This window comes from Buteo buteo, chromosome 14 (assembly GCF_964188355.1).
Source record: "Buteo buteo chromosome 14, bButBut1.hap1.1, whole genome shotgun sequence".
In the NCBI taxonomy this organism is placed as follows: Eukaryota; Metazoa; Chordata; class Aves; order Accipitriformes; family Accipitridae; genus Buteo; species Buteo buteo.
The window spans coordinates 19,981,923-20,009,737 of record NC_134184.1 but is presented as its reverse complement, the minus strand read 5'-3'; the positions used below and the strand labels follow the sequence as shown (position 1 = coordinate 20,009,737).

At 36.6% G+C, this 27,815-nt stretch overlaps 1 protein-coding gene across 2 annotated transcripts in view; it reads right to left on the bottom strand.

Annotated features, from left to right (window-relative positions):
• KLHL1 (kelch like family member 1) overlaps positions 1 to 27,815 on the bottom strand; it is a 234,295-nt gene that overhangs the window by 41,685 nt on the left and 164,795 nt on the right. For both annotated transcript variants that reach the window (XM_075046094.1, XM_075046095.1), the window contains 2 exons: positions 23,602 to 23,788; positions 1,874 to 2,098 (listed from right to left, as the gene is read on the bottom strand). In XM_075046094.1, coding sequence (XP_074902195.1) covers positions 1,874 to 2,098; positions 23,602 to 23,788 — 412 coding nt within the window. The remainder of the gene's footprint in view (positions 1 to 1,873; positions 2,099 to 23,601; positions 23,789 to 27,815) is intronic.

The following is a 27,815-nucleotide window of genomic DNA, read 5'->3' as shown; positions in this document are numbered from 1 at the left end:
TAACCTTATGAGATGCCTGGAAAAAAATATTCAAATGAAAAAAGCAATTCAATTCTGTTAGCTAAGCTTCTCAGGAATAATACGACTCTTACACAATTCCAAATAAAGAAAAAGAGCACATATCTACTGCTTCCCAGACAACTTCATTTAATCATTTTCATCATCACCAATAAAATCCCAGTTTCTACTTTTCCTGATTTTACATGTTTACAAAAAGCCCAAACTTCTGCAATAAAAAAAATTAAAAAGTGATTCCACACAAACACAAAAACCCCTGAATTGGTCAAATGCTTCTTGTGTTCCCTTTTTTCTCCTGTAGAAAACATACCAGTTTTTCTCCAGTCATAACCTCAACATTCCTGAACAGCTTTACTTAAACTATAAAGGTATTTTTTAAATCTATTGACCAAAAGCATCTGTAGAATTATCAGTCCAAAATGATACATCTTTTTCGAATTGATCACAAATGGTTTTCGATCATGGCTCCATCTCTTGTCACTGGGAAAAGTTTTTTCTCTACCAAGCATTCCCTAATGTTTTATTAATAATTTCCTGTGTTATAGCTGAAGTTGTTGCATTTTTACCACCCTTAGGAACAGCACTGAAACTAATAACAGATTCTGTAAAATCCTGGAACACTGGTAAAAAAGACATTACATGTATTTCTGCAGCATTGTAATTAAATTTAAACTTAGGAAACAATTTTAAATCACAGAGTTATTTAGTGTCATGATGTCATTTGACATAGAATCCCATCACTACTTTTTATTGTACAATATATTTAATAGCAAAAATACATTATGCCAGCCACTGCACCAATGCATATTATGATACAATTGTCAAGTGGCGGCAGGCGGGGGGGGAAGGCATCTTCATTTTGTGAGGTATTGACACAGCAGTACATTAAAGGACTTGCTGCTGATTGTAACTCAGGGGAATGGACATGAAAACCTAGCATATCTTTTCCATTTCTGTTTTTCAAGACATTGTAATGATTCTATCACAACAAGTGATTTCACCAGAACAGATAATGAATAGTGCAGTTTTCTATACCTTATAAAAGTTATATTCTGGTGGGTATGTCGTATAGATTCTAAAATCCTTTCTTTAAGCAAGAAAATCTCATCACTATACAGTTAGGAATAAAAAAGGATATTTTTGAAACATCACAAAATTACTTATGTAATTGAATAAATTAGAGCTTTTATTCTACTTTATATGTATGATATACATAATAGAAAGACTACTTTTTTTTTTTCAAGGAAACGATACAACTGTCTTTTGCTTAATTTAAAAAATAATTAAAAAACCCACCAAATATATATTTCTTTGAGTAGAGAACAGGGATACAATGTGGCTTGATTAATACTGACAGTGGTATGGATAATACCATTAAAAAAACAAATGAAAGCAAAAAACAACTTATCTGAAAACAGGCTATGGGAAAATATGCTCTCAGTCATGATAAAACTTGCTACAAATACTTTGTAAAGTACCTCAGTCCATCACTGACAGTGTTTAAAGACTTTATTTCCTATCACACTGGATAAATGAAAACACAAAATGCTGTGATTAAAAATAAATAATAACTTGATTGTTTGATAAATAAAGATGTCCTTTTTCAAAATCAGTGCATACGAACCTGAATTTTCTCACTAACCTTGTTTTTTGGTTTTTTCCCCCCCCCAGTATTATTTTGGTAAATAATAGAAATGTTCTTTAACGTTTTACATATTCTTAGTGATCTAACAAGAACAATGTAATCAGTTATTGCTACTGTTCAGAGTGCTACGATAGCTTAAAAGTACTGAGTTTTCCATTACAAATTACACATCCGAAAAATGTGGTATCTTTTTAAAACATTTTCTCTTACCTAAGCCATGCCTATGTGTTGACATTGGTGGTAACACAGTCCAAGCCTTGGTCTTTGGATTGTAACATTCAACAGTGTTTAATGTCTTTAAACCATCCCGGCCTCCAATGACAAACAGCTTGTCATCGATGACAGCAACACCAAACTGAAGCCTCCTGCCATTCATCACTCCAGCCTGAATCCATATATTTGTTCTGAGATCATACTTTTCAATAGTTGTAGCACCTGATGAGACATAATAATAGGATAATGTATACAAAATGTATACAAAATTCGCATTGGCTGTGGTGTTTGGTTTTTTTTTTCTAAAAGTGTCAAAACTTTAATATTGTTTTCTGATTACTTCCAACAACTTGACAAATATTTTTTCTTTCTTTACAGAAAGTAGTTCCTGGTGGGGAGGGGGGTGGGGGGGAGAGAGAGAGAGAGAAAGAGTGTTTTTTCCCTCCCCAAGGAAAGTGGAAAAAAAAAAACCCCTAAATGGTCCCTATAGAATCAAAGTATTGCAAGTCTGGATAACAGTATGCTCTAACTTTATGATCTTCTTTTACAGTTCAGTGGCATAACTAGCTAAGATAACTAATCTTGTTATGCTTAATTCCAATCTTCCATACAGTGTAAAAAAAGCCTGTGAAATTACGTGATATTTTCATCAAAGATTAGAAGTTGTATTTTAATTTGGGTTCAAATTTTCTTTCTTATTTTAGGTATTCATGTGTAGGGTTTTTTCAGACACTTTTCTGCTGGAAGTACAGAATGTTGTACTTATAATCTCAAGCAAAATATTTAAAGAAAGTTTCCATATACAGTTAAAAACATTTCCTGCTGAACTTAGTCATTTGAATTACTTTCACAGGTGAACTCAAAAGCTATAAAGAGCATTATGTATAAAATAACTTACCAGTTAATCATGAAAAAGTCATTAAGAAGCCTCTGCTGTTAAAAGTAACTTGTATATAATATACAGAGACACAAAATTAAGAGTTTATTAACAAAAACAGAGGGATAAAGGAAACCTATTTAACTTAACTAGATTCCAGAAAGTGAAAAAGTAATGCATTCCATTAAATGTAATATAAGTGTAGGAAAATTTAATTTAAAGCAAAAGAACAAATATTTAAATGACAGATGAGTTTAAATAAATCCTTAAGAGAGAAACTTGATAATTCATCTGAAATGTAACCAATGTTTTATTTTTACATACACATAACAGTGCTTCATTTCCAAAGTTTAAATATCCCTACAGAAAGAATCAACATAATTATTAGGCTTTACCAACTAACTATTTGGTTTATAATAAAAGATTATAATTCCATGGGAAATAATTCTTTTAGGGTTCATTCATTCTTTGGAACAGAAGAGCAATGAACCAAGTGGAAACAAACATCATGAAAGCAACACTTTTGTTAATTGAACTAAAAAAGATATAATTTAAATTCAATTTGTATCTAAGTGTAGCAAAGCAGCAATAATGTACAATTCATCTGGATGTATTAAATCCCTTGCTAGTTTTATGAAGCCGTAAGATACATGAAGCAATTTTTGCATTCGATTGAGAGACATACTTATTTATCTTTTTTGCCCCTAATTTAAAACTGAGAACTGTGTAAATGCATTAAACTTTAGGTTCAAAAGAAAAAAAAAACAGATTATTTGATACAGTTGTTTGGTGGTGCTGCAGGGCATATTATAATGATGCATAGTATAAAGTAATGTCATAATGTTTAAAATTTTTTATATGTGAATCTGTTCATGTTAAAAGCTAGAACTGTAGCATATGAGTTCTATAATGCTGTCTATGTCAATGGTAAAGAGTACAGTCTAAAGGCTTTGTCATTCTGATTCCAGAAAATCTTACTAACATAACAAACACAGTCTTTGAATTATGCTCAGCTATTTATTTTCTAATATTGGTTAAAAGTGAATTTGTCACAATGTTTTATTACATTACATATAGACCATCTAATCCAGCAGTTCCTGGAGTGCCTGAATTCTGTTTATCCAGTAAGGTGCCTTGCTAATCTATACTACTAATACTAATACTAATACTAATACTAATACTAATACTAATACAAAGTGGAATAGGTATTAGTTCTATAAAATGGTCTTTAGTATCGGGAACATGAATATAATACATTCCAGACTGCCGTGCAGACAAGAACAGAAGACCTCTGAAGTTACTGTAGCCCTTGGATGAAATCAGCTCATGGATGAAGAAGAGATGATACAATCAGCTATAATATTACAGATACCTTGTCAATGGGTAGAAAAGCATAATTTGACTTTTTTTGACCAAATTCTATTTCATGCACCCCTGTCGGTTCAGTTCCCAGCACTGGAATGCTGATAGAGTCTCCATGGATGCTAAGATAGCATGAAGAAGGATGTGGAAGTGACGTCTTTTCAACTGTATTTGATGACACTCTTCCTACAGGAAGAGTTCTAGGCCTAGAATTTCATATCAGAAATCATTAGTCACTATAGGCATTTTTTAGTACATCATCACTGCATTCATGCTAGCTGCATCATTTCATACCAGTCTTGACTGGAGTCTTTATATTAATTTTATTCATATTAAATATTTAAAGATGCTAATACAGAGAAATAAATAATTCACAGCCTCTTTCAAAAAAACCACAGATTGAACACAATGCTTAAATCATCTCTTCTAGCTATAGCTCTTTCTTTGGGTAAATTCTCTACTTTATTGTTGATTTCCTGCAACCTATTGATTGTATCATTTTCTGTATCATTGTTGAAGTGCATGACACTAATTTCATTACCAACAAGGGCATCATTCCTCTTGATGACAAGAGGCTTGAGCTAGTTTTGCTGAACACTCTGGTCACTAAGTGAAGACTGTTTTGAAAATATGTCTGGTTTCCTGGTTTTTAAGCATCTTAATTAATTCAGATGGGCAGCAACATCATTCTCACTTGCTCTCACATCCTTTTCTGAAGATTCTGTAATGACCTTAAACACATATGGCAAGGCTACTGGAGCTAAATAATTCATAATCAAGTTTTTTTGTAAATATTTAGCAATTCTGTTTTAACATATGTTTAAGCAACTGATTATGTTTTATGACTTCAGGTGGCAGCTTTGTCATTGCCAGGAGCCTAAGTAGATCATAAAAACATAGAATCATTTAGGTTGGAAAAGACCTTTAAGATCATCAATTCCAACCATAAATCTAACACTGCCAAGTCCAACACTAAACCATGTCCCTAAGCACCACATCTACATGTCTTTTAAATACCTCCAGGGATGGTGATTCAACCACTTCCCTGGGCAGCCTGTTCCAATGCTTGACAACCCTTTCTGTGAAGAAATTCTTCCTAATATCCAACCTAAACCTCCCCTGGTGCAACCTGAGGCCATTTCCTCACAACCTAGCGCTTGTTACTTGGGAGAAGAGACTGACCCCCCACCTCACTACAACCTCCTTTCAGGTAGTTGTAGAGAGCGATAAGGTCTCCCCTCAGCCTCCTTTTCTCCAGGCTAAACAACCCCAGTTCCCTCAGCCACTCCTCATCAGACTTGTGCTCTAGATCCTTCACCAGCTTCGTTGCCCTTCTCTGGACATGCTTCAGCACCTCAGTGTCTTTCCTGTAGGGAGGGTCCCAAAACTGAACACAGGACTCGAGGTGGGGCCTCACCAGTGCCCAGTACAGGGGGACGATCACCCCCCTGCTCCTGCTGGACACACTATTTCTGATACCGGCCAGGGTGCCATTGGCCTTCTTGGCCACCCAGGCACACTGCTGGCTCATATTCAGCCGGCTGTCAACCAGCACACCCAGGTCCTTTTCTGCCAGGCAGCTTTCCAGCCACTCTTCCCCAAGCCTGTAGCATTGCGTGGGGTTGTTGTGACCCATGGGCAGGATCCAGCACTTGGCCTTGTTGAACCTCATACAGTTGGCCTCAGCCCATCAATCCAGCCTGTCCAGATCCCTCTGTAGAGCCTTTCTACCCTCAAGCAGATCAACACTCCCACCGAACTTGGTGTTGTCTGCAAACTTCCTGAGGGTGCACTTGATCTCCTCATCCAGATCATTGATAAAGATATTAAACAGAACTATCCCCAGTACTGAGCCCTGGGGAACACCACTTGTGACCAGCTGCCAACTGGATTTACCTCCATTTACCACAACTCGTTGGGCCTGGCCATCCAGACAGTTTTTTATCCAGTGAAGAGTATGGCTGTCCAAGCCATGAGCAGCCAGCTTTTCCAGAAGAATGCTGTGGGAAATGGTGTCAAAGGCTTTACTAGTGTCCAGGTAAACAATATTTACAGCCTTTCCCTAATCCACTAAATGGGTCACCTTGTTATAGAAGGAGATCAGGTCAGTCAAGCAGGACCTGCCTTTCATAAACCCATGCTGACTGGGCCTCATCGCCTGGTAGTCCTGTATGTGCCGTGTGATGGCACTCAAGACGATCTGCTCCATAACATTCCCCGGAACCGAGGTCAGACTGACAGGCCTGTAGTTCCCCAGATCGTCCTTCTAGCTGTTCTTGTAGATGGGCGTCACATTTACTAACCTCCAGTCAACTGGGACCTCCCCAGTTAGCCAGGACTGCTGATAAATGATGGAAAGTGGCTTGGTGAGCACTTCCACCAGCTCCCTCAGCACTTTTGGGTGGATCCCATCCAGCCCCATCGACTTGTGTGTGTCTGAGTGGTGTAGCAGGTTGCTAACCATTTCCCCTGGGATTATGGGGGCTTCATTCTGCTCCCCATCCCTGTCTTCCATCTCAGGGGGCTGGGTACCCCAAGAACAACTGGTCTTACCATTAAAGACTGAGGTAAAGAAAGCATGAAGCACCTCAGCCTTTTCTTCATCCTTTGTCACTATGTTTTCTCCCTCATCCAATACAGGATGGAGATTCTTCTTAGCCCTCCCTTTGTTGCTAATGTATTTATTCAATCATTTTTTATTGTCTCTTATGGCAGTAGCCAGATTAGGTTTTAGCTGGGCTTTGGCCCTTCTGATTTTCTCCGTACATAACCTCATGACATCCTTGTAGTCCTCCTGAGTTGCCTGCCCCTTCTTCCAAAGGTCATAAACTCTCCTTTTTTCCCCTGAGTTCCAGCCAAAGCTCTCTGTTCAGCCAGGGTGTTCTTCTTCCCTGCTGGCTCATCTTTTGGCACATGGGGACAGCCTGCTCCTGTGCCTTTAAGGTTTCCTTCTTGAATAATGTCCAGCCTTCCTGGACTCCTTTGCCCTTCAGACTTGCCTCCTGAGAGATTCTGTCAACCAGTCTCCTAAACAGGCCAAAGTCTGCCCTCCAGAAGTCCAAAGTGGCAGTTCTGCTGACCCCCCTCCTTGCTTCTCCAAGAATCAAAAACTATAACTTCATGATTGCTGTGCCCAAGACGGCCTCCAACCATCACATCACCCTCAAGTCCTCTATTCGCAAACAACAGGTCCATTGGAGTGCCCTCCTTAGTTGGCTCACTCACCAGGAAGTTATCTTCCACACACTCCAGGAACCTCCTAGACTCTTTCCTCTCTGCTGTATTTTATTTCCAGCAGACACCTGGTAAGTTCAAGTCCCCTACAAGAGCAAGGGCTAGCAATTGTGAGACTTCTTCCAGCTGCTTATAGAATATTTCATCTGCCTCTTTATCCTGGTTGGGTGATGTGTAACAGACTCCTGCCATGATATCTGCCTTGTTGGCCTTCCCCCTGATTCTTACCCATAAACAGTCAACCCTATTGTCACCATCATCAAGCTCTAGACAATCAAAACACTCGCTAACATACAGGGCTGCTCCACCGCCTCTCCTTCCTTGCCTATCCCTTCTGAAGAGTTTATAGCCAGCCATTGCAGCACTCCAGTTGCGCAAGTCATCCCATTGTTCTTCCGTGATGGCAACTATATAATAGTTTTCCAGCTGCACAATGGCTTCCAACTCCTCCTGTTTGTTGTCCGTGCTGTGTGCACTGGTGTACAGGCACTTCAGTTGGGCTATTGATCCCGCTACCTTTTCAGGGGGAGAAGTACTAATTTCCATGTGACCATTCTCAGGCCCTTCTGTCATTTCTAACACATCAATAACCCTCACATCTTTGCTGCTGCATGGATCTCCATCCCCTTTCTCCAGTGAGATGGCAGACCAAAGGACCCGGCTAGCACACCATCCCTCAGACATTGACATGCTGCCCCCAGGCTTATCTCTAGTGAGCTTAGTTTTATCCCTTTCACCCTTCAAATTTAGTTTAAAGCTCTTTCAATGAGCCCTGCTAACTCCTGCACAAAGATCCTTTTCCCCCTTTGAGACTGGCATGCCCTATCTGTGACCAGCAGGCCTGGTGTCATGTAAACCAACCCATGATCAAAAAAACCAAAATTCTGCTGGTAACACCACACTCTGAGCCAGGTATTGATCTGCTGGCTCTTCTTGTTTCTTCCCTCATCATTCCCTGCAACTGGAAGCATAGAGGAGAACACTGCTTGTGCTCCATCCCTTAACCTGTTGTCCCAAGGCCCTGAAGTCCCTCTTGATTGCCCTCAGACTTATTGTTGCAACTTCATTGCTGACTACCTGAAAAATCAATAATGGATAATAATCTGAGGGCCATGCCAGGGCAGGAAGTTTTATCTTCACATCTTTAACCCGGGCTCCAGAGAGGCAGCAGACTTCCCTAAGAAGTGGGTCCAGTCTGCATATTGGGCCTATTCCCAGACTGTTTCTTTGGTCATATCCATATTAATGTATCTCTCACCTCTGTTCATGGTCCAGTCCCCTACTTGGACAAGAATTGGATAAGCACCAGGATTCTTCCTTATCTGCAACCTTTTCCACAAGCCTTTCTTTCTAAAGGAAAGAAATCTAGGTTACAGACTGGAATAAAGCCATGAGATTGTCCAGCTAAGCCTCTAATACCAGCTCCACTGGACTCTGGCCACAGCATCCACCAGCCGCTGTGAAGACAGCCCTCTTGTGCCTAGCAAGCCCCTGCAGTAGTCCTTTCATACTGTCAGGAAAAGATTTCAAAGAAATGAGAGCTGCTTTGCGAATTGCAGTGTGCACTCCACTGTAGTAGGACACCAGACATTTCTAAAGGTAGAGCCTGAGAGTTAAGAAAGTGATGGTGAGATGAAATGCAACATCAAAACAGAGGTATACCATTTCAATCCATCAGTTAGCATCACTGGCTAGCATCATTACATTTTCTTATCAGGTATAGATATGCAGGCAGGTGAGAACTTGAACTTGAATGTGAGCATGAGTTCAAGTTAATATTCTCTATATATACATTTGTTTATATATAATGCATACATTTTATAGAGATACATGCATATATTTTTAAACATACTTGTCGATTTTTCATCTGTAAATAAAACATGGAAAGTACAATAGAGTATTTGTCTACCTTTAATTCTCTATTTTAGAGATAAATGAATTAAATTATATAATAACAGGGAGTATAAGAGTTCCTAAAAGAGCATGTTGCAATTTTTTCTTCTTGCTAGTGAGTGTTGGTGTCTAGTCCCTGAGATACTGGAGTGACTACAGCTATCGAAAAAAGATGAATAGACAGAAAAGGAGTGACTCATCAATCCAACTGACTGTCAAAATGCAGCAAAAAAACTGCAACAAAAGCTCACTGCACAAAGCTCTAGGAAAGTATACTAGTCATAAATGTATCCTTATACATATAATAAAATGCCAAATCATAGTGTTCGTCATCATGGATAAAAGTGTAACTTGTTTTCCTTGGACTTTGGATAATAATAAACTAATGGATGTTTATAAAAGACCAGTTTTTCACTTAAAAGAGTAGTGGGGCAGTAATCACAGATTGCACGTGTACTTATGTGAGTAAAACCAATGTAAGAACTTCAGAAAAATATGAAATATGGCAGGTATTGCACCGTTTTACTGTGAGGGACATTCTTCCATATATATTCTCACTAAGGGACACCCACTGACTTTAGGCAGTCAGTGGTATTATAAGTATTACGGGATTATGCAGGTCAAAGTGATTATGATGGATGTCTACCTTTACAGAAAGTAATCAGTAAGTAATTAAGAGTAAATTATGAGTCACATTAAACTTAACCTTTGTATGTACTTCAATTTTTTATTGATGTTCCATCTCTGTTCTTGTCAGTAGAAAGTTGATGTAATTTTAGTCCCTCGTTCATCTTTAAATATGTCAATTTTTTTTTTTTTTTAGCAGAAATCATGTTCTTTTCTCAGTTGTCATATCACTACCATACTTGTTCTCTACAAACTGATAAAATATTTACACGACTGGAAAAAGAAGAAATAAGCAAGTCCCTTATTAAACTAGTATGATATCAGAAAGAAAGCAGGAAACTGGAAACATTACTGAAACAGAGAGACCATAAACAGTCTAACTTGTCTACAGGTCACAAAGGGTCTATAATATGATCTCACAGGAGTCTTCTCATGGTACAGCTAAATAACTTAGGCACACATAACAGAGTTCTGTTGGAGGCCCCATGGTGTTAGATTAAGCTTCTGTTCCACAGGTTCAGGAAGTTATGATTTTCTCAGATGCCACAGAAAACTGTCAGAAGTATAGGAAAAAAAGTGAGCAGATAGGAGAAGAAACAGAAATAAATAAATTCAACACTACATGTAAGAGAAAATACAGAACCTGAACTGTGTTGAAGCTGCAAGAAACCAAAATGATAGTGAAGACCTTATTGTTGAATATACTGTAATGTTGATGTGATTTTATTGTGTTAGTAACAATGTGGTGGTGCACTCAGAACTGTGAATAGTTGTAAGTTTATTACTTTTGATTTAAGTAAATAAAACCAAATAGATGCAGGATTTAAACAGGCTGTAGATTTCAGGGCCAGAAAAATCTACATTAATCATGTTTGCTGTGGTAGTATGTAAAGAACTACTCACAAATATGTCTTATTGTGCTAGGCACCGCAAAAATCAATGTAAAAATCAACTATATATATTACAGGCTGAAAACCAGATATGGGCAGAAGAAGTAAGGCATGCAGAAATAAATAATATGATAGCAAATACTGGTTCCTTCTATGGCCATATATTTATTCACTAGATTTAACTAGGTAGAGGTAAATTAATTGGGGAAAAAAATGAAAAGGATAAAAGCAGACAGTAAGATGAAGGTGAGATGGTGGGAAGAAGATGATGGTGGAAAGACACAAATATTTTTGCAAAACAGGAATAAAGACACACAAAGATAGGCAAAAGATGGATTTAAATAAGAATAGAGTGGTGATATTCCACTACAGCCACAGTGCTATAATATTCTCTGAACAGACAAAGTTTCTTCCTTTGTTCAATTTCCTGGCTGTTTTTGATAACTAGGATGGATTCAGTTCATCCTATCAGGAGTGGGGAGGGATATAGCTTCAAACATGAAAATGTAGGCATCTGCAGTTTGAGGCATTTGTATAAGCTCCCAGGGTAGTCCTAGTCAGCAGTGCCAATGGATTCTGTACAGCTATCCTGTCCAGCAAATGTCAGTCTTGACCAGATCAACTGTAGTATCTCCATCTGTATTGACTACAGTGGGCACTAAGTGTATAGTTCAGGTGTAGACATGTGCAAACACTAAAATTTAGGTGAACCATATTCTAGTTCTAGCATCAGTTGTTAGTACCTTCCTATATTAGAGTGAAAGGGGAAAGACCATACCGGTTTCAGTAATGCAGGCTATGGCAGTTCAAGACAAGGGAATGGGTCCCAGGCAAGTTTTCTACTGCATTTCTTTTCTATGAGAATTTATATAAAACAACACTGATATTTTAAAGTAACTTTCAATAATAGATACTTTGGAAACAACAGTTTTAGGAGGCAAGAACTGTTTTCAGTCTTTACCTTTTGAGCATAACCTGGTTCACATGCATAATGCATTTCAGTAACTGTAGTCCAAATGCTTTTGTTTTTCTAGAATTCTGATTCATTTTAGTTAATGTGAAGAATCAGATTAAATGCTTACAAGTTACAAATTATTAGATAATATTTTTATGCAGTACCACTGCTGTATGTTCCCTAAAGTAACTAACTTAACATTTTCTTTCAGTATTCATATCTCATTATAATTTATTAGCACTTCTTGCAGATTTTCATTTTCTTGTTTGAAACAGATACAGTGACAATAAAATGTTTCTTTGTCAAGCTCCTTAACTGCCTGCTATTGTACCCTGTTCCCTCTTCCTGTGCTACTATAGTTGAGCAATTCCCTTGAAAAATTAATAAGATCTAAAGATGTATCTTCAAAATACATAATTTTTAAGGAAGGATTCTTATTCAATTTAGAGAACTGAAATGTTCCACGCTGTATTTTGTATGGATTGCAGTATCGTCTCCAGATTTATTCACCAAGGTACCCAGGGGCCAAGGGACTGTTCATTCCCAGTACCTCACAGAGCATTTAGAAGGTGCTTTATAAAGAACTTGAAGAGAAACTTTCTGTCCTGAAAAGCTGTTATTTTTGAGAGAATAACCTTGCCCTATGAGTGGTGACTAAAATAACTCCTAAATTGTAAAGCAAGTATACAATTTGCAAAGTGTGAGTCATAACATATTTTAAAGTATACTTGTTAATACCTCACAATTCTTTTACTTTCAACTTATTGATGGTTCTACTCCTGCTATAAAGTAAATATGGCCTTGAATTTAACATTGGTTTAAACATTACTTAAAATTATACCCCAATAAAATTATCACAGCCTGTACAGAGAGATTTTTCTTAAATTACTGACCCACAGCTGTATGGTAATTTTTAAATTATGCAAATCCCTGTGGTTTCAATAATTACTGGCCCCAAAATTATATAAACGTACGTTGTACATGGCTATCTCACCTCTTTTCCCATCTGTTTCTTTACATGTTCTGCCCTACATATTTTGCTTTTTACAGCAGCCTTTGCAACTGTGAAGTGGGGTGGGTGGGAAAGGAACTTTGCAGACAATTATTTCTCTTCTGAAGTTGTCTATCTACACTCTCTAAAATAACAGCACCACCTCACACTACTCATACATTACTTATATATTTTTAGAACAGTTTGGAGGAGGAAATAGAAGTCAGAGGAAGAAACATGCAAAGAAATGGAGCCAAAGATGTAATTGAGGGACAAAAGATGTTGGATAATACATGGGAGACTGAGAGACACAGGTTTGAGAGGAAAGACTGTAGGTAGTCCATGAAGAAAACACATTTTAATGTAAAGTCTAAGACTGACATCATTTAAAGAGGTAATAAGGAATTTTGTGCTGACATAAAGCAGGATGTTGCAGGGAATACAATAAGACACAAATAGCAGTGTTCTTAGCCTTATCCTAATGTGTCTTTCTTCTGTCTGCTTCTGAGCTTGAAAGGTTTTAATCTCACCATGGCTATGAAGAGTTGAGCTTACAGGACCTATTCTAGAAATGTCACTTTTATATCTTGTATTTATTTATTTCACAAAGGAATTTAAGATCTTCTGGAGCAGGGAGAAACATCATCAGTTTGAGGAGAATGTTTATGCTACAGTTCCCATATGAATGCTTTTTACAATCCATCTTTGCTGCAGAACACCTGTGTATTTTATTTTCAGTTTTAGGAGAGTGAGGAGGAGAAGGTGAGGGATAGGAGCCATGAGCTAAGTCCAGAAGTTGCAGAACGCATATGACTTAAGACACCTCTGACTTCTGCATTTCCCTTTTGACTAGCTCTAGACAGCATCTTGACACATGCACTTATGTTCACACTTCCCATTCACTAAGCTTACTCTCCTTGTGTCCTGTAAACCAAAGCAAGGCACTTCACATAGGAGTCCATTCTAGGAAGTAGCCACTTACTGATAGAGTATCTTCACACTTAACATTTTGGTACCTAAATCCAACATAGGGATTTTGTTTTTCTCCTCTCTGTGCTTGAGTTTCCCTATAAAGAAAAAGAGACAATAGTATTTTCATACCCAGAAGGATAAGATGTTGAAGACTGAGGAACTTGGGAGAATTGTGTCAGGCAATGTATTATTACCTTTTACAACATAAAAGACTTGTTTAAAGTTGTGTGCTTGACCTGTACTTAAGTCCTGGACTTTGGGTTGGTAAGACTACTGCATTGTCCTTGTGTCTACATCCTGCCAGTTTTCAGCTAGGAACTAAGAGTAACCATATTAACAGGATGCAAATATACTGTCAAATAGCATGGCACCCAGCTCACTCCCTGGTCCTGAATGCTTATATTTCATACATAGTTGTTCCTTACTAGGTTCTAATGGGAGCAGTAAAACAAAAATGGAAGAAACACCTGTGTGCAGCATTCATTTCAGGGTCCACTCCTCATTGGCAGACCGGATGAGAATGCAGCATGTCTGATTCCTTCCATCCTGCAGTAACTCTGAAAAGGATTTTAGCAGGCTTTCCAAGCTCAAGCACCTCTACAGGTTTTTAAGCATCCTAACCCTGATATAAAACCAGCATTCTAGTTGTCTGTGACACAGGCTTCACATTATTTCATTAACTCTGAACAAGCGCATACAGAAACAACAATTACATTGCAGGACCACGAGTCACTCTTTGCCATCAGATCTGGAGGGACTATAGAGTATCCCCTGGACACAGGCATTGGGCAGGAAGAGGGAAGGAACCCTCTCTACATTCACTTTCACCACTTCCAAGGTGACATCAGTATCTAGAGTCAAACAACCTATTTCAAACCACCATGGTATGGTGCAATGGAGGAAGAGTCACTCAGCCAGATTCTGGTTCCAGTGACAAGCAAAAATTGATAGCATCACATGCCAGCTGAGATCAGAAAGTCTTCTCCTCTCTGCCGTTTCTTGCAGATGGCAGTCAGCAGAGCTGACTTGTAACTGAAACAACTTCCAAACTGTGCAAACTCAAAGAAATGAGCAATGTTGGTTAAGACTGCCTACCCTAGTCTACACAGGCTGTGATATGATGTCTAACCAATGTTAGAAAACTGTAGACAACTACTTTTTTTTCTAATCCCGATGGACAAACCGAAGTAATTCTGATTAAATGTTTCAGAAAACTGGAAAATCCAGTTTCCCAAGAACAGTAGGATGGAAGGAAGCAGTTGGGAAGATACTATAGTATATTTTTTTAGGGAAATGGGACATGCAGGTTTAACGTGAAAATATGAATAAAGTAAATAAAGCAAAAAATCATTATTCATTTTTGGCTGCAGCGTATGTGCTGATTATGGAGAGATAGACGTATTTTCCTATAAAGCAAAATACCACAGAACACCACAGTTTCACTCCAGTGTTTTTTTAGTTGTCTAACAGTAAAAAGGAAAAATATGACTTATTAGACTAATATATTGGATATGAAACTGTGAAGATTAAAGAAAAGCAAATACATAGAACATCGAGGATCTTATAATAAACATACTACACACTCAGGCAATTCCTCTATACACACAAAAATACACAAAGCCCTATTTTTCAGATGGACCAATCTCTAAAAAAGCTTGAGTTATTTCAGTGAGTAGTACTGAAGACAAGAGTATATGAAAAAGACATAAAGAGGTGAAAAGAATTCATTTAATAGCTATTTGCATGGTAAACAAAGTGTGTGGAAGCACAAATGCTTTCCGATAAGTAAGGATTTTTCTTGATGTTCTGGATACATTTCAATTATTATTTTTTTTTAACTTAAATTCCACTTATGATCCAGCTGGGTATTGGATGAGATTAGCTCTGTGTATTGTGCATACTTTCATGGGCATTATAAGCCCTGGTTAATCAAGGTTTATGAAGTAATGAGAGATCTACAGAGAAAGAAAACTTTAGAAATGAATGCACTGTAGATAATCAGGGTACTTTTGCATGAAGGTGAAACTGCTGCTGACAATTCCTGTGTGTACGCAGCAGGGGTGTATGCGATTCTCCCATCCAATGTTTCTGATGAAACAATAAAGTACTAGATCTCACAGTTTTACCTTTATCTACAAATCAGTACACCATTGCACGATACAAATTTCTATTTTTTTTGTGTGTTTTAGTTAACATTTGTAAGCTTATAAAATTGTGAAATTGTTTTGGTGAAACTTTTTCAAGTCATCTTTTAGTTATCTTCCTGTTACACTTTTTTTCTGAAGCTAAGCATATTACATTTCCTTGCTAATGAATTGTAAATCAAGAATTTTGTATAAAGCTGATTGTCATTCTCATATTTTTTGCATGATTGAAGACTAACCATATAGCAAGGTCATTGCATGAAAAAGAATAAATTGATTGCAATATTGTTTGCAACTCAATGTTTCAAGTCAAATGCAGAAATTTCTAGAGCCTACTTCCAAAGATGTTATTAAGTATTTTTGAACCTGCTATAAGTAGGCTATAGGAAGTCAGATAAACTTCATGAAGAATGTCTGAGACTATGACAGCAATGTATTCATTTAAGTTAAGCATAAATGCAGGAATTTTGGTATAAACAAAGTGAAAATTGCTTCAGAAGCAGATACAAATGCCTAAACATCTTCCTCTTGCTCCAGACCCCACCTTTGTATTCAATATGAACATTTCCACCATAAAGGTACTTTTTTCTTCTCATAGCTAGAATGACTCAGTATTTAAACCCATGAAGAAGGGTAGGAGTTCTACATTCATCATCACAAAATTTCTACTTTTTTTTTTTTCCCCTGCAAGACTTTCTGCTGATTTTGCTATTACTGAAGCTGTTGCTGACATATATTCTGACCATTTTGTTCAAGATTTAGAGATGCTGCTGTGAGTAGGTGCAAAATGATGACCTTGATCTAGTGATCTGCAACATTACATTTTGAACTGAAAAGACGGTTACTCAAGTGGAACGAGTGTGACCTAAATAGGTTACTGACACAGATATCAAGGAGAATCTCTTGGTAATGAAAGAGCTATACAGAAAACAGGGTAGCAGTTAACTACTGTTCTCTTATAGACCGTAAAAAATTCTTTCAAGCACTCCAAAAATCTGTCACTTCTACACAAAAGTGTCTTACATTTTTTGAGTGAAAAAAAAAAAAAGTCATAAAAATTTGCCATGAAGTGACATGAACAAATATCAGAAAACTTTTGGGAATATTCTGAACTGATCAGAGAATTCTGATTAATTATTCAATATGATCAGAATTCTCTAAAACTAATACAAGTTTTTTCCTATATTTTAAAGAGTATCAGAAATGACAGCTTTTCGACAGTGATTTTAGGTATGCCTTTAGTGTTGGGTGTTTTGTTTTACAATATAGTGTTATGTTTTATGACAGAAAAACATTAATGTTTTATGGTTTTTATCTAGTCTAAAACTTACAAAAGTCCCTTTTATTAATGATTTATAACATGCAGTCCACTAGTCTACCTTTGCTCATCAATGAAACACATGCCTCTTCTTTAAAAGCAGTTTTGTTCCCATTGGAACTTGTGCAAATAAGGTGCTAACAGTAAAAAGAAAAGTTCTACCTGTGGACAGCAGCAAATGCTGGGGGAACTGCATCTCCCACAGGAGAGGTGTGCACCCAGTGGAGCTCCCACCCCTCGGGTGGGGGTGAAGGTGACCTGCACGAACTGTGAGAGGGTGTGCGTGTATCTGTGCTTGTGTGTGCGTGTCTGTGCACGTGTGTGCATGTGTGTGTCTGTGACTAGAACTTTTGGGGATTTGCCTAAGAAGGGTGTTCAGAAATTTGAAGAAGTTATTTCATATTTTGTAAGTGTCTTGTACTGCAGTTCAGCTACCGCATGACTGATATTGATCCTAAAGACTTAGTTCATCTGATTGCCAGTTAATTATGTATTATAGGTAAATAAAAAAGCTGCTTTGATCATGATTTGGTTTAAACGATGTGAACTGAGCAGTTTGGTGCTGCAGCAGCACCAATTTCCTATTACCCCCAGTCTTCTTTTATTATCTATCATTATAGCTGTACAGATGCTCATCCACACTGCTTAGCTGTTGGCTCAGTTCCTGGGAGATTGTTTTGCTGCAATTACCTCCCTCTAAGGTAAACCTGTTGTAAAGGGTGCTATCCCTAACTTGCATGGATAGGAGCCAGCTAATGCCCAGTATCCATTGGGCTCTACATAGTGCCTTCTGTAGTCCAAAGGGACAAATGTGTTCATTTGGTCTTCCCATTCAGTGTTAAAAATAACACTGAAGCTTACTGGGATGTTCCTATGCCTTTTGGAGCATTTCCTAGAATTTGGCATGAAGATTTTTGAGGTGCCTGAAGGTGCAAGATAGAGCTGGAGGACTGCACAGGGCAGTAGGTGTCGACATTTTTGAAGTCTTATCCAGACTGGCTATTGAGGGTGGTTCCAGCAGTGAACTGTCTCCAGAACAACATTCAGGATTTGTGCTGGAAGAAATTACTTAGTTTACTCCAAAGCCAATCCCAGTAGTAACAACCATTAATAAAACTTGGGTGATCAGAGAACAGAAATTGGTTAGTGTGTGGAAAAGCATAAGGTTTCTGACAGTGCAGAGGTTCTCTAAATTGTCCAGCTGCCATGCATTTGTCTTCCCTAGATCATACACAAGGTTTCTTTTTTTTTCTGTGTACCTTAATCAGCGATAAAATATCTGCACTGGAAATGTCAGAAAATAGAGTAAGCAGCAGGGAAGTAATGAGGAGGGACACAGGAGAGTTCTTTGGAGAATAATGCCCCAAATATTCCCATGAAGGCAGCAGCCTCTTGCGCTGTCTGCTTGACCCCATGGGTTGTACCAACAGTTGTGAATACCAGGGCAACAGACTGGCAAGGTGGGGAGTTTGTGGGATGATGAAATTTATCTCCCGTGTGGTAACTTTGCCTCTTCCCTTATATTTGAAGCCATGGAGGCTTCAGAATAGATCACTTCAAGTTCTTCTCTTTATTTCAAACCGTAACTGAATCAGCAATTTCAGAAGTTAACTACACTGAAAAAATGCCAGAAATTACGTGATGTAAAATAAGTACTGAAAAACTACCATATGGTGTTACAATCTGGATTTTTTTCTATTCAGAAATGCCTGTGTGCGTGTCCATGTGCATCTGTACCTGTCTCTGGGACACACACTTAACTTTGCTGCTGGTTGAACCCGCTAATGGGAAAACGGCGGATTCACCTCTCAGGCCCAGCAGAGACCCCGGGCTCCTGGGAGTAGCATGCTGAGAGCTCCAGTGGGTCCTGGGCCCGGGCGGCTGGAGCCAGTGGCTGTTCCAACTTTCCTTAAGAGTTTGTAAGGATTAGACTATTTACTTGTATTCTAATACCTGAATAGGAATAAGACAACATACCAAGTTCTTCTTAAAAAAAAAAAAAAGCTTAACAAAAATATATTATGTAGATGATCTATCATTAAATGCATAAATTCATTTGCCTGCTGGATTAAGGAACAGCTTAAGTACAACAGATAGAGTGAGGTATTCTACCATGCTACAGCCTCAAATTTTTAAGAGAACAGCTCAATAATTCATATTACTTAAATGTATGAGTATATATACACATACATCTATGTATACTTACAAAGTATGCATATTTATGTAAAGTTTTTCAAAATGCACACCAGGGAGAAATGTTCTGCAATAAACACATTGGAGTTTTTTTTTTTCCTTTTTTAAAAAGAAACACTATATCTTCTTAAGTAGGTTTTGCTGTTTGTTTATTATACAAGGACTATAAGCACTCACATTCCTAAAATTAAACTCAGTTACTGTACATTATATATTTTGAATGCAAATTCAAATAAGATGAAGATAACATGTTTTCTCAAGTTGGTTATATACATCAAATGAATAAATAATGAATGCTGACAAATGTTTTATGTATGTGAAGACAAAGTGGTTTGTAGTAATTTCCACAACTTGCAAAATGCCACAAAACAATCTTGATGGATTTTACTTTTTTTTTTCTTTTTCTTTTACAAATTCCCACTAAACAGAAGATGAAGGAGGTAGATAGATTTTTAAGTTACAGACATCTCAGATACATATCTTAAAAAACAAGAAAAATTACCTAAGAGTAAAAACATGATCTTTCTCTATTTTCTCCCTTTATTTACAGTATTTACAATACATTGTCCAATATTTCTTCCAGTATTTAAAAAGTATGCCTATATGAAAATGAAAAAAAAATTAAAATAAATAAGGTTTAAGTGAAGTGTGCTGTGAGAAATGTCTTGCTAGAAATTTAAAAAAAAAAAGCCCAGAAAAATAAGGACATCTTTGAAGTTCGCCAGAGCAAACGAGTAACTTCATGTAGCTATGTTAGATGACATTCCTGTGAAATAATGGTATATAAGTAATAAAACACATTTGATAAACCATATTTGTAAAGAAAAAAGGATTATTACAAATGACTGAAAACCATTAAAGAAAAGGCAAAATATGCAATGTGAGTTTAAGCAACAATGACTGGAGACCTCACAATTTCACATTTCAGAAGATTCATTTTTAATGTATCTGTGGTAATATAAAAGATCTTTCTAAAAAATATCTAAATAATAATGAAAGGACTTTTAATATTGCTTGAGATAGACTAATGATGCACCTCACCTATTTAACATCAGAGAAATTTTTGTGATAGGTTTTATATCTAGCCACAAGATCAATGAAAAACACCCATTTAATATCAATGTTTCAGTAAATCAACTGTTCCCTCTCTTTGTTAATGACCTGTCACATGTTTATGGAATAGTTTCTTGCTCATGTAATTTTTCATTTCTTTTTCCCTTGTATTTACTTAAAGACTGTGATTCAGTAAATAATGAACTAATCTAGGACTTTGATGAACTAATCTAGGACTATTCCAAAAATAATATATACCAGTGGGTTTGGATCATGGTTACCCTGACACTTTTGATTTCTTTTTTTTTTCTTTTTCTGCAGATTCTTCTTGTCCCTTATTATTCTACCTGCTAGGTAGTGAGACAGGTTAGAACACATCATGAGAGATCAATCAGTATTCTGCCATCAATATAGCACTGCTCAATTATTTATACCAATCTCCTCTTGCTGCGCAAGTATATTTTCCTCATCATAACCTTCTATAGCACTATCTTAACATAGACCATATACATCATGTTCTATCCCATGGCTTTTGTTCTGCATTTGGGATTCCAAGATGGCTGCAAGAAGTCAGGGTTTTACCATTCTTACAAATAGGTGTATGTCCACTTCTTGTATTTACTCATTTACTTCAGTCTAGCATCCTCCTTTATATGTGCACTTGAACAGCTTTTGTATAATACTAGATGATTAAAACCTGCTAATCCAAATTACAGAAGTCAGTGTGACGACATAAATGGGTAAGGTGAATGGAACATTGTCAGAAGCATATACCTCTAATCTATTAATACATCTCATTCTATTAATGTAAACATATAGAAAAAACCCTTTTCTTATATGTGCCTTTCAGACTAAATGAATAAATAAGCAAGGTGTGTGGAAACAGAGATTTAAATGAGGTTTTGTACATTTAGGAAATTAAAATTACAAAATGACCTAACTTTGTTCTTTTTAATTCTATCGCATTAGTACTATGCTGCATTAACTTTTCACACCAGGCATAATTCCAGTCACTGGTTGCTGGAGTTTAATTATCACCTCTTTTTTATGGAAAGGAAGATAACTATAGAACAGATTTCAAAACAAACTTGATTTAGCATGCGAGGCCACTTTTTATGTGATGGGCCACATAACCTTCAAATACTTTCATAATACCAGCACTTACCCACTGTTTTATATGATAGCTAATAAATTGCTAATTTGCTTAGCTCATCTAGTTCTTACATGTAACTGTTTCATATTTGGTAGCAAACACCAGGAGGCATTAAAAATACATCATTGTGAATCACAATCATCCATGTCAGCATTTCAGTGGAGAAAGTTGTGGGCGAAAAAAAAAAAAAAAAGAATTATTGAGGAGAGAGAATACAGTATCAGCATCATCTCACAGCCCAAATACTGAGGAGTGCTTTATGAACTCAGTGACTTCAAAACATGCAACCAGCACTCAGATCTCCTGAACTGATGTGTGGAAGGAAGACTCGCTGAGCATAAAAGCTAGTCAAGGACACAGCAGCATCACAAGAGGAATGAGCTGAGTAGATGCAACTGGAGGCTGCACGGTTGCAGATCCTGAGTTATCAGGACTACACGTTACATTGACTCTAACAAAGGCTCCTTTGATGCAGAAGCTGCTCTGCCATACCAAGCCCCCTCTCAAAGCAGTTTTTATCTGCTGTAAATGTATATAAGCCCTGGTACTACTGTTTTCAGTCAGAGTTCACATTGACAGAGGGCTGAACCTCTGTCCCGTTACATTCTCTAATGCTGCTACAGAAATAAACCATTTCTGCCTGACCTGAATCTGCAAAATAGGATGAGTGTTGATGCTGCAATGGTGCTACGCTCTGTTCTGTCTTCCTAAATATTTCTATATTTTGATTTGCTATAGGAATGAGGAACAGATCTGTATGGTAAGCTAGAACAAATACAGTTGCACCTAAATTGGTTTTATGGTCATTTCCACTACCTGAATGTTTAAAGTGTTCGTCGTCATTTGTAAGTAAGAGGAAATTTGTTTTTCAATTATTTTAGGATCCAAAGACAATGTTCCATGCAAATCCATGCCTAACATTTAGCTACACAAACATTTATAAATGTTAAAATCACAAAAATAATCTGAAGCTATAAGAACAGAATATATGTATTGGTTCTTTCCTCAACATTTTCCTATTCTCTCAGTATTTCTTTCTCACACAAGCACAGATGTCACACATCTTTCTCATTGGTGTAACTTTATGGGAAAAACATGCAGTGTCCTTTTGCAGATGATATTGCCACAGCTATTGAGTGAAACAACTGCAATAATTACACCTAGAAACAGAGTTGTGAAATACTGAAGATCTATTTTTATATTGTACTTTTTATTAAGCACAGTTAATTTTATATTAGAACTAATGTTCCTGAAGTCATATTCTTCAGTCTAAATATGGACATGAAAATGTAAGATACTGTGGAATTGTTAGTGAATTTCAAGAAAAAAAAAAATAAAAGCCTTTCTGAGTATATAGGCTTATAACACAGCTAGCTTTTAGTTCAAATATTTCATTTCATTCCATTCAAGACATCAGTGGATTAGACTTCTTGCTGGAAATAAAAGCACATCATCATAATTCTTATTCCCAACAAATAACAACAAAATACTTTAATAAAATTTCCACTGCTTGCTACTTTTCTTAACAGTAAGATGGGGATAATTTCACCTTCCTTTAGCTGTTGATAAATAGTAATCTAGTTTAAGCTAGTTGTCTAGTTTTTTTCTCTAGAAGATTGATAAATTTCTGCATGAGAAGACCATGAATCATCGATAATATTTCAGACAACTACTTAAGGATGGAATACACTGTGTATCAAACTGCCTTTTTTTCATTGATTAGAAAAGGTGTGTACATATCTGACTTACTTATAAATGAAACATAATTTCTAGAATGGTAAAGCTGAGGTAAATGAATGTCTAGATTTTTTGTTAAAATACTTTCTGGAAAGTACAATAATTTTGACCAAAGAATGAACTCAAAACTCAGTTTCTTTTCTCTAACAGTTTTATACTTCTCCTTAAATATCAGTAGATTTTCGTTGGACAAAAAGACTTGGCAGAATTTCTTGACTGATTTAGACACCTCCACCCCAATCTTGGAATAGAAAGTTATTTCACTATTTTCTATTAAAGAAAATGCAAAATATAACTTTTATAAAATAACAAATATGCTCTAATACCTTTGTTGTTATCCATTCCTCCAACAGCATAAAGTGTCCCAACTGTAGATTTCCTAGGTTTAGTTCTTGGACTTTGCATGAGAGTTCTTCTCTCTGGTAAAAGATGGTATTTCATGGCTTCCAGAATAAGCTTCTGGCATTCTAGGTCATCCTTAAAAAGCACATGGTTTTCTAGGTCAGCCAATATCTGTGAATGACACGATTGTGAATAAGAAATGCTAGAAATTCCTAGAAAAGCATTACCATGCAATGAAAGATTGCAAACCCGATGTCATAAGTATATCACTTCATTGTAGAATACAAGGGTTTACAGGGCTATTTTTCTTGGAGGAGGGACAGGGAAGTAAATATTTAGTTGATTTTTAAAAGTCTCTAGGCAACTTTCAGATCACTGTTTCACTATCCCTTAAGACTACAATCTTACTACTCTTACTGAAGACATTGAAGAAAATTAAGTATTCTCTTGTAGGCTACAGCCTGGCTTATTTTACTGGTTTCCAACAAAACACTGAAAGGATCCAGAAGGCATCTTTTTGCAAGCATCTTGAATGTGCACTCATATAACATGACAACATTCTGCAGTATTTTATGTAATACTTTCCAGGAACACCCCTTATTTCTAAAACCAAACCAAACAAAAAAAAAAACCTTAACAACAAAACCAATAAAAAAACCAAACCAAAAGAAGCAAAAAACAACCCCCAAACAACTTGCTTGTGCAAGTTTTGAATCTATTGTTTTGCTGTATTATTGGCAAAATTAAGGATTAATAATCCAGATAATCTAATTATCACAATTGGCATAAAAACTATAATCAGTCATTACCAAAACAGATTGCTCAGTGCATACACCTGAAGGAATATTCTATTCTGTTTCCAAGGAAGAAGGTTACAAGTTGTAAATGTTAAGTGTTTGATTTACCTGCCTGTATGTACATATCTACTGGCTTTTGAGATGCTGCAAATCACCCTACACATTTTCAAGATCCACTGGACTAAGCAACCTGGTCTAACCTTATAGCTGACCCAGCTTTGAGCAGGAGGTTGGACTAGAGACCTCCTGAGGTCTACTCCCACCTGAATGATTCTATGATTCTGTGATCTGATTGATGTCAGGCCAGAAGACTGCAATGCTTATGCAGATTTTGTGCCAGATCTGCCAGACCCATGTAGATATTTCAGATACCCTAAGGCATCATAATTCAATCAAACTCTCAATGTTTATGTTTAGGCAGTTGAGTATTACCTCTAGATGCTGATCCCTATATTCTGCTGACTATCAAATTAGAGCAGGTTTTAATTGTATATGGTAGTATATCTGTACAGTCTGGTAGATTTCTAGATCTCATAGAACAAATATCTGGGAGACTCAATCATTTTCAGAGAAGCAGCTGAAGGCCAGGAAGCAGAAGAATTTAGTTTCCAGAGTCTATGAGGAAGTTATCTCCCTCACAGACACATATATGCAAATGTATGCAAACTGCTTTGCAGTTGCCTAAACACAGGCAGCTAGATCCCTTTTAAGGACTCTCAGCTACTTCATCTGGACTTCAATGGCTGCTGAAGAATGCATGAATGTCCTTTGTCAATCTGTCAGCCTTTTGCAGATAACACATGCTCTGTGACATCTGAAATATTAATAGCTTGTACATGTAGACAGCAGCCTCCTGCTCTGATTTTAGGTGTCAGTCATGAAATGAATCTATTCAGGTGCAAAGAAAGGCATTACACACTGCAGTATCTTAGCTGGTGATCCAGAACTCTTATTTTACATGGCCGATGACCTAACAGATAATAGACCTGCTTATTAAAAGAAGTGAAGAGGGAGGTCCATCTAGCCTAGATAAAATATGTCTCTGACTGTGGCCATAAGTCGACATCTATGGAGTAAACCATAAGACTATTTTAAAATATACAGTAATTCCCTTTAATATTCCCCCTGTGTCCAACTTTCAGATCAGGGACGTGCTGAGGTAGATGTCTTTTCCATGCATTTTGTAATTCTCAGAGGCCTTATCTTCCACAAACTAGTTCAATGTTTCTTTGAACTCATGTAAATTTGTTGCATCCACAATATGTTTTCACAACAAATTCGGTCTATCACTAGCTGCATATGAAGGTTTACCTCCCTCTGTTTCAAACCTGGCTCCTGTTGTTTCATTTGCTTTCACTCAATTTGTTTCATTCATTTCTTTCTTTCAGTGTCCCCTAATTCTTCTATTGAAAGAGAAAATGAAGAACTGAGCCTTGCTATACCAAGTTCTTTATAATATTCTAGACTTCAGTCATATTCTCCATTAGTTGACTGTTTTTCTAGACTGAGGAACCTTAGCTTAGTTAATTGTTGCTTATATGAAAGAAGATTCAATTTTGTTAGATTCTTTTTGTGAAGGGAGCAGAACTGCACACATTATTAAAGATAATGGCAAACTGTGAACTTTTGTGGTCGCATAATGATGTGTTCTGCTTTGTTACCTTTTTCTTTTCTAGTAACTTGTAACTTTTGATTTTGTATTTTTGCCTACTACAGATCTTGAAGCTAACTTTTCCAGAAATTCTTATTGTATACACTCAAAATTTCACTCCTGAATGGAAGTGGCTAACCCAGAAACTATGATTTTAAATTTGAAGTTAAGAGTTGGCTTTTTTGTAATTTGCTTATTTATTTATTGTTATTGTTCATTCCCCAGGCACATAACATTAAATTTACCTACATTAAAATTGTAGATATGCAGTTATTAGGAATGCTGAGTGGGTTAAACACTACTCACATCTTGTGTATTGCAAATTAGAATATTACCTTTAATATATGTACAAAAGCTATGTGGCAATGCAGAAAGATTAGTACAAGAGTAGTAAGATTTGTGCTATTAATAATCATGGACTTTTTAGAGTGAAGGAGGACTTCATTTCTCATTAGTCTCTAACTAGGGTACTTGTAGTCCATGGGGAAATTGGTAAAACTTCTTGTATCTGGAAAGTTTGATTCTATTATTAAACTGCAGAGCAAACTCTCTAAGTTGAGGAGACTATCATTGCAGTGGAAGACTGATGATCCCACAATGATGAAAGCAAAAATAAATGTATGAAAAGCAAAGACAGATAAGATATAAAGGGGCTGAAAATGTATGTATCAATGTATTTTGGTAACTTCAAGTATCTTTCAGTTTCTCTGAATAAATTGCTGTCAATGTGCCAAATCTGGATAAATGTAACAACAAGTGAAGAACTTTCCTCCCAATCAATACTGAATGGCTCATATGCTTTCTTTCATTTAGGCAGATTAGGTTTTTGAAAATTGTCACATCAACTTTCCATGTCTGGTGGGACAAGCACTTTTCTCATCTTACATGGAAAATGAGGTATAGAAGTCCCTCCATATATTTGTTTTCCCAAACTCTATTTGCTATTATTTTCTAATAAAAAAACAGTATATATCATATTTATTTTTATAACTGTGCATGATTATTGTATTAAGAAACTACTGAAACATCTTTGAAACAGCAGCAAAATAATAAACAACTGACTGGAAAAACAAGAAAAATATTGAGATTGCTAATATGAATTCAGTCTCAGAGAAATGTTACAGAAAAGATTTGAAATTAAATCTGCTGCTCTTTTAAATTTGTCACAGATTCCCATTCTGGCATGTTCCTAGCATATATGTATCTTTTAAACTAATTAGTTTCTACTGATCTATATACTCAAAGGCGATATTCCTTTGACCACAGAAATTCAGTAAAAGGGAGCCAATATCTTATACAGAATTATCTTACATTGAAGGTTTACTCCTCAGAAACACACTTGGCTGTGTCTAGATTTCAGATAATTTTAAAAAGAAAAAGCCTCTTTTGGAAAAACAAGTTCACTAAAGAGGCATTAATACTACGGTCAGTTTAAAACAACGTATACTTACACGTATCATATAAGTGCTTTGTGGCTGCAGGCTCAAGATGCTGGGTTGTCAAGAGTCTTATTAAAATAGTATGAGGCATAGGCAGAATAGAAATAGACACATGCAAAAACCAGCAGAGACATTTGTATTCCTTAATGGCAGTATTTTTAAAAGGGGTCCCTATACGTGGTTGAGGTTAATAGCTTGATATGAATGTTTGCAAATCAATTGCATATGAAATAAATTATACTTGAAAATATTCTTAAACTTTGATATTGACTTTTTTTTACAGCAAAATGGCCAGCTTCCAAAGTCTGCTG